Source organism: Etheostoma spectabile, chromosome 5, assembly GCF_008692095.1.
Source record: "Etheostoma spectabile isolate EspeVRDwgs_2016 chromosome 5, UIUC_Espe_1.0, whole genome shotgun sequence".
In the NCBI taxonomy this organism is placed as follows: domain Eukaryota; kingdom Metazoa; phylum Chordata; class Actinopteri; order Perciformes; family Percidae; genus Etheostoma; species Etheostoma spectabile.
The window spans coordinates 8,155,318-8,168,064 of record NC_045737.1 but is presented as its reverse complement, the minus strand read 5'-3'; the positions used below and the strand labels follow the sequence as shown (position 1 = coordinate 8,168,064).

At 39.4% G+C, this 12,747-nt stretch overlaps 2 protein-coding genes across 3 annotated transcripts; one reads left to right on the top strand and one right to left on the bottom strand.

Annotated features, from left to right (window-relative positions):
* The first annotated feature begins 434 nt into the window (after positions 1–434).
* On the top strand, positions 435–7,891 carry svopa (SV2 related protein a). Its single transcript, XM_032515308.1, has 16 exons — positions 435–692; positions 1,851–2,008; positions 2,200–2,285; positions 2,386–2,484; positions 2,945–3,016; positions 3,238–3,362; positions 3,455–3,518; positions 3,659–3,784; positions 3,892–4,020; positions 4,120–4,193; positions 4,365–4,441; positions 4,839–4,943; positions 5,689–5,800; positions 5,883–5,964; positions 6,109–6,198; positions 6,285–7,891. Exons 1-16 carry the CDS (start codon positions 658–660, stop codon positions 6,495–6,497), a joined length of 1,647 nt encoding a protein of 548 aa, XP_032371199.1. The 5' UTR covers positions 435–657; the 3' UTR covers positions 6,498–7,891.
* On the bottom strand, positions 7,215–12,229 carry LOC116689035 (D-amino-acid oxidase). Of its 2 annotated transcripts, none has more exons than XM_032515313.1 (11): positions 12,118–12,229; positions 11,292–11,487; positions 11,087–11,201; positions 10,700–10,776; positions 10,352–10,417; positions 9,648–9,702; positions 9,382–9,486; positions 9,212–9,294; positions 8,810–8,927; positions 8,405–8,503; positions 7,215–8,325 (listed from the first exon to the last, which is right to left on the bottom strand). In XM_032515313.1, the coding sequence occupies exons 2-11, from the start codon at positions 11,483–11,485 to the stop codon at positions 8,203–8,205; spliced, it is 1,035 nt and encodes a 344-aa protein (XP_032371204.1). In that variant the 5' UTR covers positions 11,486–11,487; positions 12,118–12,229; the 3' UTR covers positions 7,215–8,202. The 2 variants fall into 2 exon arrangements, with proteins under 2 accessions (XP_032371204.1, XP_032371207.1); XM_032515316.1 differs by having other exon boundaries at positions 12,192–12,218.
* Positions 12,230–12,747: the final 518 nt, after the last annotated feature.

Genomic DNA, 12,747 nt, shown 5'->3' with positions numbered 1-12,747 from the left:
CATTTTCAAAGCTCATTTTCTGGTAATTCCTATTTACAATTCCAAACAGAAGATACCATCATAATTTAACCTTATGGCCCTAAATGTTGGTTAATTATTTTTTTGTCTGGATTAATTTTATACTCTACCTAATTTTATTCTATGACAATTGATTACATTTCTATTGTGTTTTCAAATGTTGTTCTAATGCATTTCCGACCCTTATCAATGTAGACTTTGTGTTTTAATAGCTTTTCTGTAAGAAAACAATGGCAATTCAAATTGATCTTTTCAAATCTAATGGATATTATACAGCATACTAACAGGAGTGGGGTCCTCAAAAGTGTTCTATAATACTAAATCCGAAAAGTAAGATCACGCCATGAATTTGCGATCTGGGCTCAGCTTTAACTGCTGCGCTAGATCAAGTCTGCGTTTGTTGATAAGTCATGTGGAGGGCCCCAGTAATCAGCATTCACGTAGTGTCAGGTCTCCCTGAACTCATTCTACCCACTCTCCATATCTGTGTCTCGTGCTGTGACTCTCGCAGCGCGGCTTCTCATTGGCTGCCGGCGGACACCCGGAGCAGGTAGCTCTCCTCGGTGCTGAAATCGCTGCTCGTCGTGACAATGTAAACGGCGATGAGGCCAAACAGAGCGTCAGACAGTAAACACCAAAATGGACGATGATCAGTTCCAACTGAGACAGCTGCCGTGAGTAGACAACAATCTGCACATTAACGCATTTATGGTTTTACTCAGTCCATGTTCCACCGTGACAGCATGTTGGGCCGACGCATCGCCCTCTGACAGCCTCGCATCGTGTATGGTTGATTAGCTCGCTGGACCACAATAGAAGCAGTCATTTAAAAACAACACATCCAGTCATAATACCTAGACATGCTTTTAAATTAAGGGGAGGATAAAGAATAACGTACAATGTTCACAGGAAGCTTTTGTTGGTTTGCTGAGATTTCTAAGCTGATGCAGTTTTCCGTCTTAACTTGAAATTGTGTTTACTGTAATGACTCAGTAGCCTACCTAACGCGATCTATTTCAACCTCTGCTGTACATACATTAAGCTAAAGGTTGGCCCATACAAGTCTAACCTGGTCGAGGGACCTTGCTCAAAGACGTAGGCTACATTAAAAATAACGATATATAGGCTAGTCTTCTCACAAGAATTACACACAATTATTAACATATGTACGTTTCCCAAATTTATCAGTTTGCTTATCAAACAGTAACAATTACGGATTCAGAATAAGCATTGAAAAATATTTTAGTTAGAAAAAGCAAACAAAAAAGACCTACATGTATGTTCAATGGGTTGTCACAGTATTGCTAATTATGCTCACTTGTATTTCTTTCTAAAGAGCTTGAAAAGAAAATTATAGTTGTTTACAGGACAAACTCATCTGGATCACTGATACTTTCCACTGCAAGTAGGTTATGTTATGTAATTGTAGTGATTAAGACATCGCTGGCAATCTCAGAGTTCTCTTATAGTGTTTCATCCTTAATGAACCATTGATTATCTACATGTGGGAGAAGATTATACCTTCCATCTGTAGACAACATGCACATCTACGAGATTTTAGGCTTAAAAAGCTTGCCAAGCAGTGAAGTGCGGTGTGCAGAGCTGTCAATTGGCCTGACATGGTTCCCCCATAGGATGATGTTACCACCCATTCACAAAATCCCAGCCAGAAAAAGCTCATATCACCTAGGCAACAGCCTCCAACTCTAATTTGTACTCGGCTTTGCCCTGGCACTAGTCTTCTGAAACTCCCCTGACCTGATATATTGTAGAGATGTTAATCCTCCTGGGCTTTTAAAACAATTAGTTTAACTGTTTGTTTTTTTTTGTAGTGTTGTCCGATTCCGTCGCACAGGTGAGAGCACACACTCTGAGGATGATTGCGAGAATAGAGAACAGGATGTCAGGATTACAGAGCAGATTGATCTGGAGTCCGTGGCACTTGCAGACGGAGCTCCCGTTCCCCGGGAGTTTGCCAATCCAACTGATGGTACAGTATGACAGGGCCTCATTATACACACCCTGTCTTTCATAATAAACTCACAACTCACTTCCTCAAAGTATTGAGCAACATTCTTTTAAATCGGTTTCCAAGGTCAAGAATGAACTCAATCTCAAAAATTATATTTTGTAAAAAATAAAAATTAAAAAAAAATATAAAAAAAAATGTCATCCTCTTAGATACATTCATGGTCGAAGATGCTGTTGAGGCCATCGGCTTTGGAACATTTCAGTGGAAACTCTCCATCCTCACTGGTCTGTCTTGGGTGAGAACTGCTCTTTACTGAAACACACCATTCCAGATATTTTGTATGTGTGCATTTTGTAATATATTAGGTGTCTCTGGGTTGTTTTCTGTTTGTTCAGATGGCTGATGCTATGGAGATGATGATTCTCAGCATCTTAGCCCCGCAGCTCCACTGTGAGTGGAGGCTGCCCACCCTCGAGGTGGCACTGCTTACATCGGTAATGGCTCTCTAATGTCTCTAAAGTGCTCTTGCTTGCAATGCTATAATATGACTGTCCGGATAGTTATTGGTGAAGTGCTTTGGGGTTGTTTCAAATGCTCGTATTGAGCAATGACAAGCACATCATGTTGCAATATTATGAGTGGAATGACCAACAAAAGTATATTTACTTTTCTGAGTGTGACATCAAACAACAAGCAAACAGGTGAACTACAGTAGGTCTGACTAAAGATGTTGCATGCAGAGGCCTTGACAGACATTTAAATTCTTAATTGAGATGGAATAATTACATTTTCATGAAAAAGAAGTACAACTTAAAAAAAACATTTAGGGACGAATAAATACAAAAAGTATGCATGACAAGATGTGCATAACATCAGCTATATTTAGTAAAGTGTAATTAATTGCATGTTTAAGCTACTACAATCCCATTAACAGTTTCTTTTTCATTAATGCAGGCAGTGTTTATTGGGATGATGATCAGCTCGTCTCTTTGGGGAAACATATCTGACAGATATGGCAGAAAGACAGTAAGTTCTATAGTGCCTCTCTTTTTACATGGAGGTGATATATATATTTCTGTTTCCTGTAAGATAAACTGCATCTAGTTTATAGGCGTTGGAAGTTTAGCTGTTGGGTTTTCTGAATGAAAGTAAGACGATTTCAGACACTGTACTGTATTGCTCTCCCGAAGAGCCACAACTCATTTATTCAGCAGCTTGTTATATACTTTGATTTTATGCACACACAGGGTCTCAAGATGAGTGTGCTGTGGACTATGTTCTATGGCGTGATGAGTGCATTTGCACCTATTTATGGGTGGATCCTCGTCCTCCGTGCACTGGTGGGCTTTGGCATTGGAGGAGCCCCACAGTCGTAAGTAGCCCTCATTTATCTCTCTAAAAACCCCTCTGTAATTATTAATGATGTGAGTCAAGGATTAACTGTGAAATATTCCTCCTTATAAGGGTGACACTGTATGCTGAGTTTCTGCCTATGAGGTCCAGAGCCACATGCATCTTGCTGATTGAGGTATGGACTACCCTTATTTATCATCTGCCTAGCCATATGTTTATTGTACAGACATGACAAAACATGCAACCATTACGGCACAGCATCGAAAGGCTCTGGTTTTCTAGCAGGATTTTATATGATTTTGACTTTCTTGACAGATATTTTGGGCACTGGGCACTGTGTTTGAGGTCCTCCTAGCGATCCTGGTGATGCCCACTCTGGGCTGGCGTTGGCTGCTTGGCCTTTCCACCATTCCTCTTTTCATCTTCTCCATCCTGTGTTTTGTGAGTATGATTTTATCAGTGTTGAGATGTTCTGCAAGATGTAAGAAGAACGACAGAATGACATCTTTATCAATTGACGTGTATGTTCTTTGGTGGGTTGGGAGCAGTGGCTACCAGAGAGCGCTCGATACGACGTGCTGACGGGGAATCAGGAAAAGGCTTTGGCCACATTGAAGCGCATCGCCACAGAGAACGGAGCACCGATGCCACTGGGAAAACTTATAGCTGCCAGACAGGTAAAAGCCAGTTTCTGCAGAACATAACATTCTCTGGATGTTATTCACGTATGCTTCTTATTGTCATTTGTATATTTTTGTGTCTTTTCTTTAAATTAGGAGGACCGTGGAAAGATTCAAGACTTATTTTCATCACACTTTCGTTGGACCACAGTTCTGCTGTGGTTTATTTGGTAAAGGGAGTGTATCATTATGTTACCCACTCATATCCTGAGTAATTTCTCACTGATTTCCTTTTCTTTCTTAATCTCCAAAACATTATCTTCTCCAAGTGCACAGACATATTAATCTGTGTTTAATTTAATGATTCTCATTTCATGTGAACCATTGTTGTTTCTCCTCAGGTTCGCAAATGCCTTCTCTTACTACGGGCTGGTGCTGCTCACTACAGAGCTGTTTCAGGAGGGAGGTGCATGTGGAAGTGAGTCACTGCTCCAACACCGACAGATGCCTTCACACACTCAAGGACATGCACACCTAATTTGCTATACGGATAAGAGAGACTTTAGTACAGTGTCTTGTCTGTAAAACATTTACAAAATAAATGTCCCCCAGGAGATAATAGTAGACATTTTATATGTCTTAGCAGGAAATTCACAGGTGTAACTGATAACGACGATGGCTACTATGAGACGTAATAGAACAGAGCCATTGCTAATGTCATTATTTACACCTGTGCTGTTCATACTATGTCAAGTCAAAATGTCTGCCATGAAAAAGGTCTACGTATTTATACAGTATGTTTTTGCAAAATCACAGATCGAGCCAGTGCTGGGTGTGAACCATCCCATATTCTGTTGTTCTATACTTCCCTCTAGTGTCCAAAGGTAAAAAGAGGGAGCTCCGATGCAACTTGGAGTGTAAATATCTGAACTCTGACGACTACAAAGACCTGTTGTGGACCACCTTATCTGAATTCCCAGGTACACCTCAGTTAATTCTCTATGTCTTCACAAAGTCAGCTCTATTTTTGTCAGAAAATTGTAGTCACTTATGGTAGCAAGATTTTCCACTGTACCATTATTACTTTACATTTACTAGATTTATATTTACTGCATAATACAAAACAGCTGTACAAAAAATGAATCTTTTATGTAATTTTGTTAATTACTGTATTGTACTTTTTTTAGTTATTTATACAAGTAATTACTGTGTACTTTATGTATACTGGTTAAGAATCTAGTAATCAGTTGCTTTACCTATTGCTACATTATATCATCATGTCATCATAATAATGCAAAATTCTTTGTAATTTACCACATCTGTTACCACATTGCTTTAGGGTATTCCAGGGATAGATCTGTAAAACAGAAAGATAATTTAAGTAGAACAGCAATAACCTACAAGTAAATAATAATAATAATGTTAGCATAGTATTCTCACAGAGGACACTTTTGCAAGGTGTTAATGGTGACAATAATGATGGCTGCATTCCATTTAACTGTGCCATGGCCAAGCTGGCATGCTGGTTTGGCTGACCTAAATAAAATGGAGCCGTCATTAACATTAGTAGTTACAGCTTTACCTTTTCCAGCAACGACATGCCAAAAGGATTTCGTAATAGGGAAAAACATACAGTTCATTAGTCTGAGTAATTACTGCACTGTAAAATAAAGAGTACCCTTTTTCTTATATTTGACAAACCTGGAATTTTGCATTTTCACATAGGACTGCTGGTGCCACTGTGGGCTATTGATCGATTGGGAAGGAAGAAGACCATGGCGTTGTGTTTCTTCGTCTTCTCTATGTGCATTATTCCACTCTATGGCTGTGTTGGGAGGTAAGGTGGATACGGATGAGAATGTTGAACATTAAATTGTGAATCCACCATATATCCAGCATTACTGTATTTTCTGTTGCAGAGTTTCCATGACAGTGTTGATATTCATCGCCAGAGCTTTCATCGCAGGAGGATTCCAGACTGCTTATGTTTACACTCCAGAGGTAAGAAATCCAACTTGAGTGCAGTTCTTGTTTAGCTTGAATTGTTTTAAATGCATAGAGTGACTAATAAAGCTCTGATAAAATCAATAGTTGGATTAAGGGAGGATCAGGGCATCCTACTTAGTATTTTCTGAAATTCTGCAGGTGTACCCAACAGCGACCAGGGCTTTAGGTCTGGGAACGAGCAGCGGAATGGCCAGAGTCGGTGCCCTCATTACACCTTTTGTTGCACAGGTAACACCCTTCTATTAGTTTTCTCATTTAAACACATCACAAAAAAAGTTGCTCATTTGTATATGTCCCTGGGCTTCATCTTGCAGGTGATGTTGGAGTCATCTGTGTACCTGGCTCTGTCCGTGTACTGCTGCTGTTGCCTCCTAGCTGCTGTAGCCTCCTGTGCACTGCCAATTGAGACAACAGGCCGGGGCCTGCAGGAGTCCAGCCACAGCGAGTGGGGCCAGGAGATGGTGGGCCGCGCCTCCTCCCAAAGCTCAGGGGGAATCCCACCCTCCAGCTCCGGCTCCCAAGGATGAGGAAGACACACCGGCTGGAGTAAAACTGAGAGAGGGGACCACTGTGAGGAAAAGAGGCAAGGAGAGGCAAAAAAGCTGGACCAGCTTTCGATGTCCATCTCCAGTCCCATCCTAAGACTCTTCAGTTTATGCACCACAGTGGCTTCAGAGAGCCAGGCAGCACACTATTATATATCAGATTATATAGTCTTCAACCGGCATTGCTGTCCCAATTTTGCCACTAAATAACTGCACACAGGACGATAGGAAAGACCAAATGACCTATTCAGGGGTTTAGATTCAGAAAATAAATAGAAACATTCTTGGTCAAGTTAGAATTTAACTACTTCAAGCAAAGTATTTGAATGCTGCTTGTCTAATGCAAGAGAAGGGAGTAAAAGTGTTAGTTTAAAATAACCATCATCTTCTCAAAGAGCCTTAAAACTACCTGTTATATTTGTGCTTTAGAGACCTTCTCTTAACTTAAAAAAGGCTCTAACAAACTGCGTCTATTTCATACTGGACAAAGATTTATCTTATGCACACAAAACGTAAGTTAAAATACACAAGTTTTGTCAAATTAACAAACCATTGGATCAAAACATTTATTTATTTAAGAGCCACATCTGTCAAGACAGTGAAAGGACATACTGCCCCGTAAGTCATTGAGTTAACTATAAATTTTTCTTGTGACATTCGGATTTCCCATTTCAACATGGATGATATGTGTCTGCTAAAGAATGTTGAAGCCATTTAATTTACAACAACCTGACAAATCTGCCAAAGCCTTCATCAGATCATAATAACATCAGTGACAATATACAGTCAACAATATGTCCTAATTATACTGTAGCACATCTGGAACAAGTCAACAGATCCTGGGCTGCATTTGAAGACAACATTACGTAAGTTAATGCTGAAGTAGTAGTAAAAATCTAACTCTGAGTTTTTTTTATCACCCAAAGCAGACTCAGATTAGTTTGTAAGCATTACATGATTTAAAAAATGACATTAACACGTGTATATGGTGTTATGATCTATAAATGCTGCGTCTCTTGCTCTACTCTACCAGACTTGGAGGCTGCGCACACATAGACCCACACATGTATATATACACAACCATTTAGCAGGATGTTACATTCTGTCTTTCTGTAAATAATGTATCAATACCTGGTTTAGTTGTTGTCTTTGACTTTTGTTTGTAACAAAGGTGATGTGAAGACAGACTTTTCCCAGTCTGAGTGACACACTCAGCAGAAAAAAAAGAGATTTAACTAGTACAGGTCCAGCAAGCCGAATCTCTACCTGTCAGTGTTTGAGATATAGTGCTGCATTAGGTGTCAGTGTGCACATATTCTTGTCAATGCACTGGATGTAAATGTGTATGATAACTAAAGTAAATAATCTTTCAAAAAGTAGATGTGATGACATGTCATTCATTATGATGATTATCAATAGTAAAAGTTTGTCTACTTTTTAAGTTTGATTACATGAGAATGAGCCATTTGTTAATTAATAATGGACGGTGACAACAACAGGCATGTCTCCTCTTTGCAGTTACAAACATTACATTGTTTTAAAGTGATGTGTATCCCAAAGGCATGTGATACTGAATATCTGTTTGCTTTGAATGTTAGTTATAGACAAGAACAGTTTATACAGTATAGGATACAAGGCACTGACATTGAAATTCAAAGTGCAACAATCACTACTGATGGACACAAATTTACAAGCGAGCTGTTGGATTTTTGTCTTTTTCCACAATCTGACCGAAGAGCCTTGCTGCCTCCTGGGCGCAGCCTCGGTGAATGGTGAGTCCGAAACCTCCATGGCCGTAGTTGTGTATCACCTGATTGAGAGCCACAATATTTTACAAGTTTAATGGCCAAAATTCCTATTTGAAGTACTGCTGAGCTGTAAAGGTTTACCTCAATTGTAGTTGCACCAGACTGTATGGTCTCCCTCTCCAGACGGACTTTGCTGCGAACAGGCCTGAGGCCAGCCCAGTCCTCCACTATCCTAGCATGCTGAGGTTAGTAACAACAAGACATATTCTTTTTGTAGCGTGACATTTTGATGGGGAATGTCCAAGAAAACCACTATTACTTTAGGATTTTTTTAATAGTTCTTTTATAGATTTATTTAGGCTAATTCAGTGGGTTGTTTGGGCACTGTGTACCTTTAGATTTGGGTATTTTGCCACCAAGTTGTTCCTTTTGATATCAATCAAATGCAACATGTTAAATAATTCAGCACTACAGAAGATTCATTGTAAATAATTGATTACAGTTGACACAGAAAGTGGTTTTATGGGCTCTTTGATATCATCTCACCTTGAGACTCGGCTCGAGCTGGCAAGCGTCTTCCCAGATTTTCTTATGGTCAGTGATGTTGCTCTGTTCACTCCAGTTTTCTAACTGGAAAATCCCACCGATTGTCACGAGACGACTCCTGCAGACACAGATGTTCTGTTTGCTCATGAAAACAACTTTGACTTTCTGGCCACACAAAACACTGAAATCACAAATTGCAAGTGCTCTGACAGAAAACAACACCATAAACAACACCATGGCAAGTAAACAACACAGTACAACCACTGCAACTATTGTTGGCAACATGCATTGTGTGTATGATACTTTACATCCACAGTCCTCCTATCCCTCACTACAAAATCCTCAGGAGCAGTGTGTTCCTTAAGTTCAGTGTTTCTAAGTGTTTTGTGTCACTTGAACTACCCTGGAATGATGTATGGTGAATTGTAGACTCTTTCTGTTAAACTGTGGGTAATAATCCAATGCTTCAGCCACGGAGCATCTACCTAAAAAACAAAGGAATAATTAGGTTCAACCACTATTTCCACGGCGCCTTTATCTATCTACAGACATTGTACGCTGTTTGCTTTCACCTTTACAATCTGACCCCGGCCTGGTTTAAGCTCAGGGTCCGGCTGGAGCTCTCCTGATCTCACCCCAGTGCAGTTTATTATCACATCTGCACCTGTTTCTGCCAGCTAAATGAAGTGAAAACATTTAGTGAGTCTTTCCTGAGGTAGGTAGAAACACACAACATTCTGGCACTCAACATAAAAAAACATTCCTAAAATGAAAAATAAAACATAATATATAACAACAAATACATATGCAACTATCATATTGAAAAGTATTCACTAACCTCCTTGAAGGACTCTATTTTCCTCTGATAAAATATTACACCCCTTTTTTGCAGCCTGAGAATAACACAAAATCAGATATATTACAGTATAGTATGAGCACCACAAAACATCAAAAACTACTAAAAAATTAAAAACTACTCAAGATTAAACTGAACCTTAAACAACATATGAGGACATCATTAATTTACAAGTCATTACACCGCGTATAGGGAATTGTATGTTGAGGGCGGTGTGGTGGATGAACGGGTCAAATACAGGACTTCCACTCAGGAGACTGATGTTTGTGTCCTAGGTAAAACTAAATAAAGTGTGTCAGATGGAAACGTTTAAAGTAAATTTCAGACACTAATCAGGTCATTGCTATCTGGCAGCTGTCTAAATTTGTGTTTTTCTCAGCCTGCACAATACATTGGTAGTAGTTAGCTCTCAGTTAGTAATCACTGATCTCTGATTGCAAACTACTTTTAACTTCGCACAGTAGTATCATTTTAGTTTACTATGTAGGGTATATATATATATATTAGACAACAGTACAAAATGGTAAACACAGTATGTAGACAAATAAATTTAGACAGACAGACTAGCTCAACTGAGCCTATGTGTTTAACATGCGCTTCCTTTCATTATTTTATTGCGTGATACATGATGTTGCAAACAGGTGCTAGACACGGGCAGTCACCTAAGAGATAAGTTAATCACTCACCAATCCATCAGCCAAGGTAAGTATGTTTTACCTTCCACCATGACAGCAGTGTTGAACCACCCATAACTAGAGATTTTAGAAGAGACAGACAGATCATCTATCCAATCATAAATATTTGCATCTTTTATTGTTGTTATTGTTGGGAACCACACAATATATTATTTAGTAAGCTAAAAAAAAAACGTTGGTTTTGTATGTTGATTTGATCAGTGTTTTGTAGTCCAATGTGGAAATGGTCAAATGTGTGGCGTAACAATCTACCCAACTAAGTATCCGTTTGCAGCTCTGCTTTATGGTCTTTTAGTGTTTTGCTTTCAAGACATATTCCGTGTTACATAAGAAACCTACTTGTATCCGGGGAACATCTGCAATTCTCGCTCTGTGAGCTGTCTGAAGCCCAGGACAATATCTTTAAATGAGGGATCCTGCAATCAAAAACAAGTCATGATCACATTATTCATACGCTAAGCATGTCCTGGCTGTGTTAGTTTGCTGTCGCAATACAGAATCCTAATTAACCTGAGTCTGACCCAACCCTTGGTGAGGCCTCTCTCTTTTCCAACCACTGCCGGCACTCGTCTTTATGTGGCTGAACATCATTGAGGTTATATGAGTTACATTTTTACAACAGTCCCTTTGCTCTTGGTTGTAAAAGTCATAAGAAACCAGGTAAAATCTTATCTTCGATGCTAGATTGACTGGGTTTTCTCAGTCTACTCTCTAAGTACTACTCACGGGTGCAGGTTCAGTGCAGAGGTTGTAACCAGACTGAAGGAAAATACCCATTTGTATGGACTCTGGTGACCTGAGGCAGCTCAGCATGTAGTCAAATGTCTGTTTATTCCATTCTCTAAATGTGAGGAATACAGCATTATTAATTGTGACCACTTTTTACAGATAAAGTGGAGAATTGAAAGAGAGTTAAAGAGAATGCACTTACGTCTCCTCGACGTTGCCCTTATCGTAGAGATATGGCTGCCATAAGCCAGCAGCCCCATCACTAGTGGTCAGTGGAGTGAAACGGTCTGCATACACCTCAATGGTCAGTGGGCTGACGATGGAGTGATACTGCTCATAGATGCTCTGAGCTGTTGCCAGGCCGATGACTCCAGCTCCAATCACTGCTACCCGCATGTCTAAATTAACATGAGTGCAATGCAGTTACATCTGAGACGTACTCATCCACAAAGACACCCTGTATGCAAACAGGCCAACATCTAGTTGGAGGAAAATTTAGGTGACCTTTGTATTGTGTTGTATTCAAATACACTAGATTGGATATTATTGGATAAAAGATTAGAAAAAATGATTCCATTATTTATATATTGTTAAACAATGCAGTACTTAAAAATATATTACTATTATTATTATTAGTAGTAGTAGTAGTAGTAGTAGTAGTAGTAGTAGTAGTGGTAGTAGTAGTAGTTGTAGAACAAGGTAGTTTGCATCCAATTATACATATGATTGCCCACTGTTGGACTGAGTCCCGCACTACGTCTGAGGTAAACGTTTACAAACTTAACAGCTAATAATAGGAGAGTATACTATAGAAGCAGAGTAGACTAGAGTATTATGTAACAGAGCGTGTCACGTGTCTGAAACGTTAATACATCAAAAAAGCAGCATTTCACAAAGAGCGAATCACTGACGTGGAAAACTCAAGACTTATGTAAGTGCTGCATAACAGAACAGTTTGGATGCATATATATGTGCAGATGATCCACTCACGAGTAAATCTGTTTGAGTAAAGTTAAGTTTTGCTTTACCTTCATTCAGATTTTCGAGCCCAAGTGCAGGAATTGTTGTCTGTGTACTCACAAACGCGGTCACAACTCACAACCTCAGGGAACTCCACTGTTCCAGCTGTCACATGGGCGGAGGGGCGGAGACAGCTACTTAGCACCAAGGATTGCTCAGGACTGGTAGACATAGGCTAGTATATGTTTCAAAGATCAACTATCAAGCCAAGATTTAGGCTATTAGTGCCTCCTTTTGTGGACATGCATGTATTCACTTATTGTTTTCTGCAAGTTCTCATGTCAATGTAAATATGCCTCATTTTTATATCACAGAGGGACCTCTGGGTGGATTGTATGGGTACAGAATTATTAAATATTATTTTAAACTATTTGAATAGCTTGATGCCTACCTGTCACCATCGTGGAACAAATTGACAGTGCATGCATACTTTTCTAAGCAAATATGTTGCTATTACTTGGTCAGACAAGAAAGAAACAGTGGCCTAAGTGATTATTGTCATTATTAATAACACTCACTATAAACAGTAAATATGTGTAAACGTTCAGGGATTGTTCCCTGATCGTTCCTTGAAGTTTTTTTTTATAACCATGGGAAAACCTTTAGGGAACGTTCTGTGATGGTTTGCTGTAGTTTTT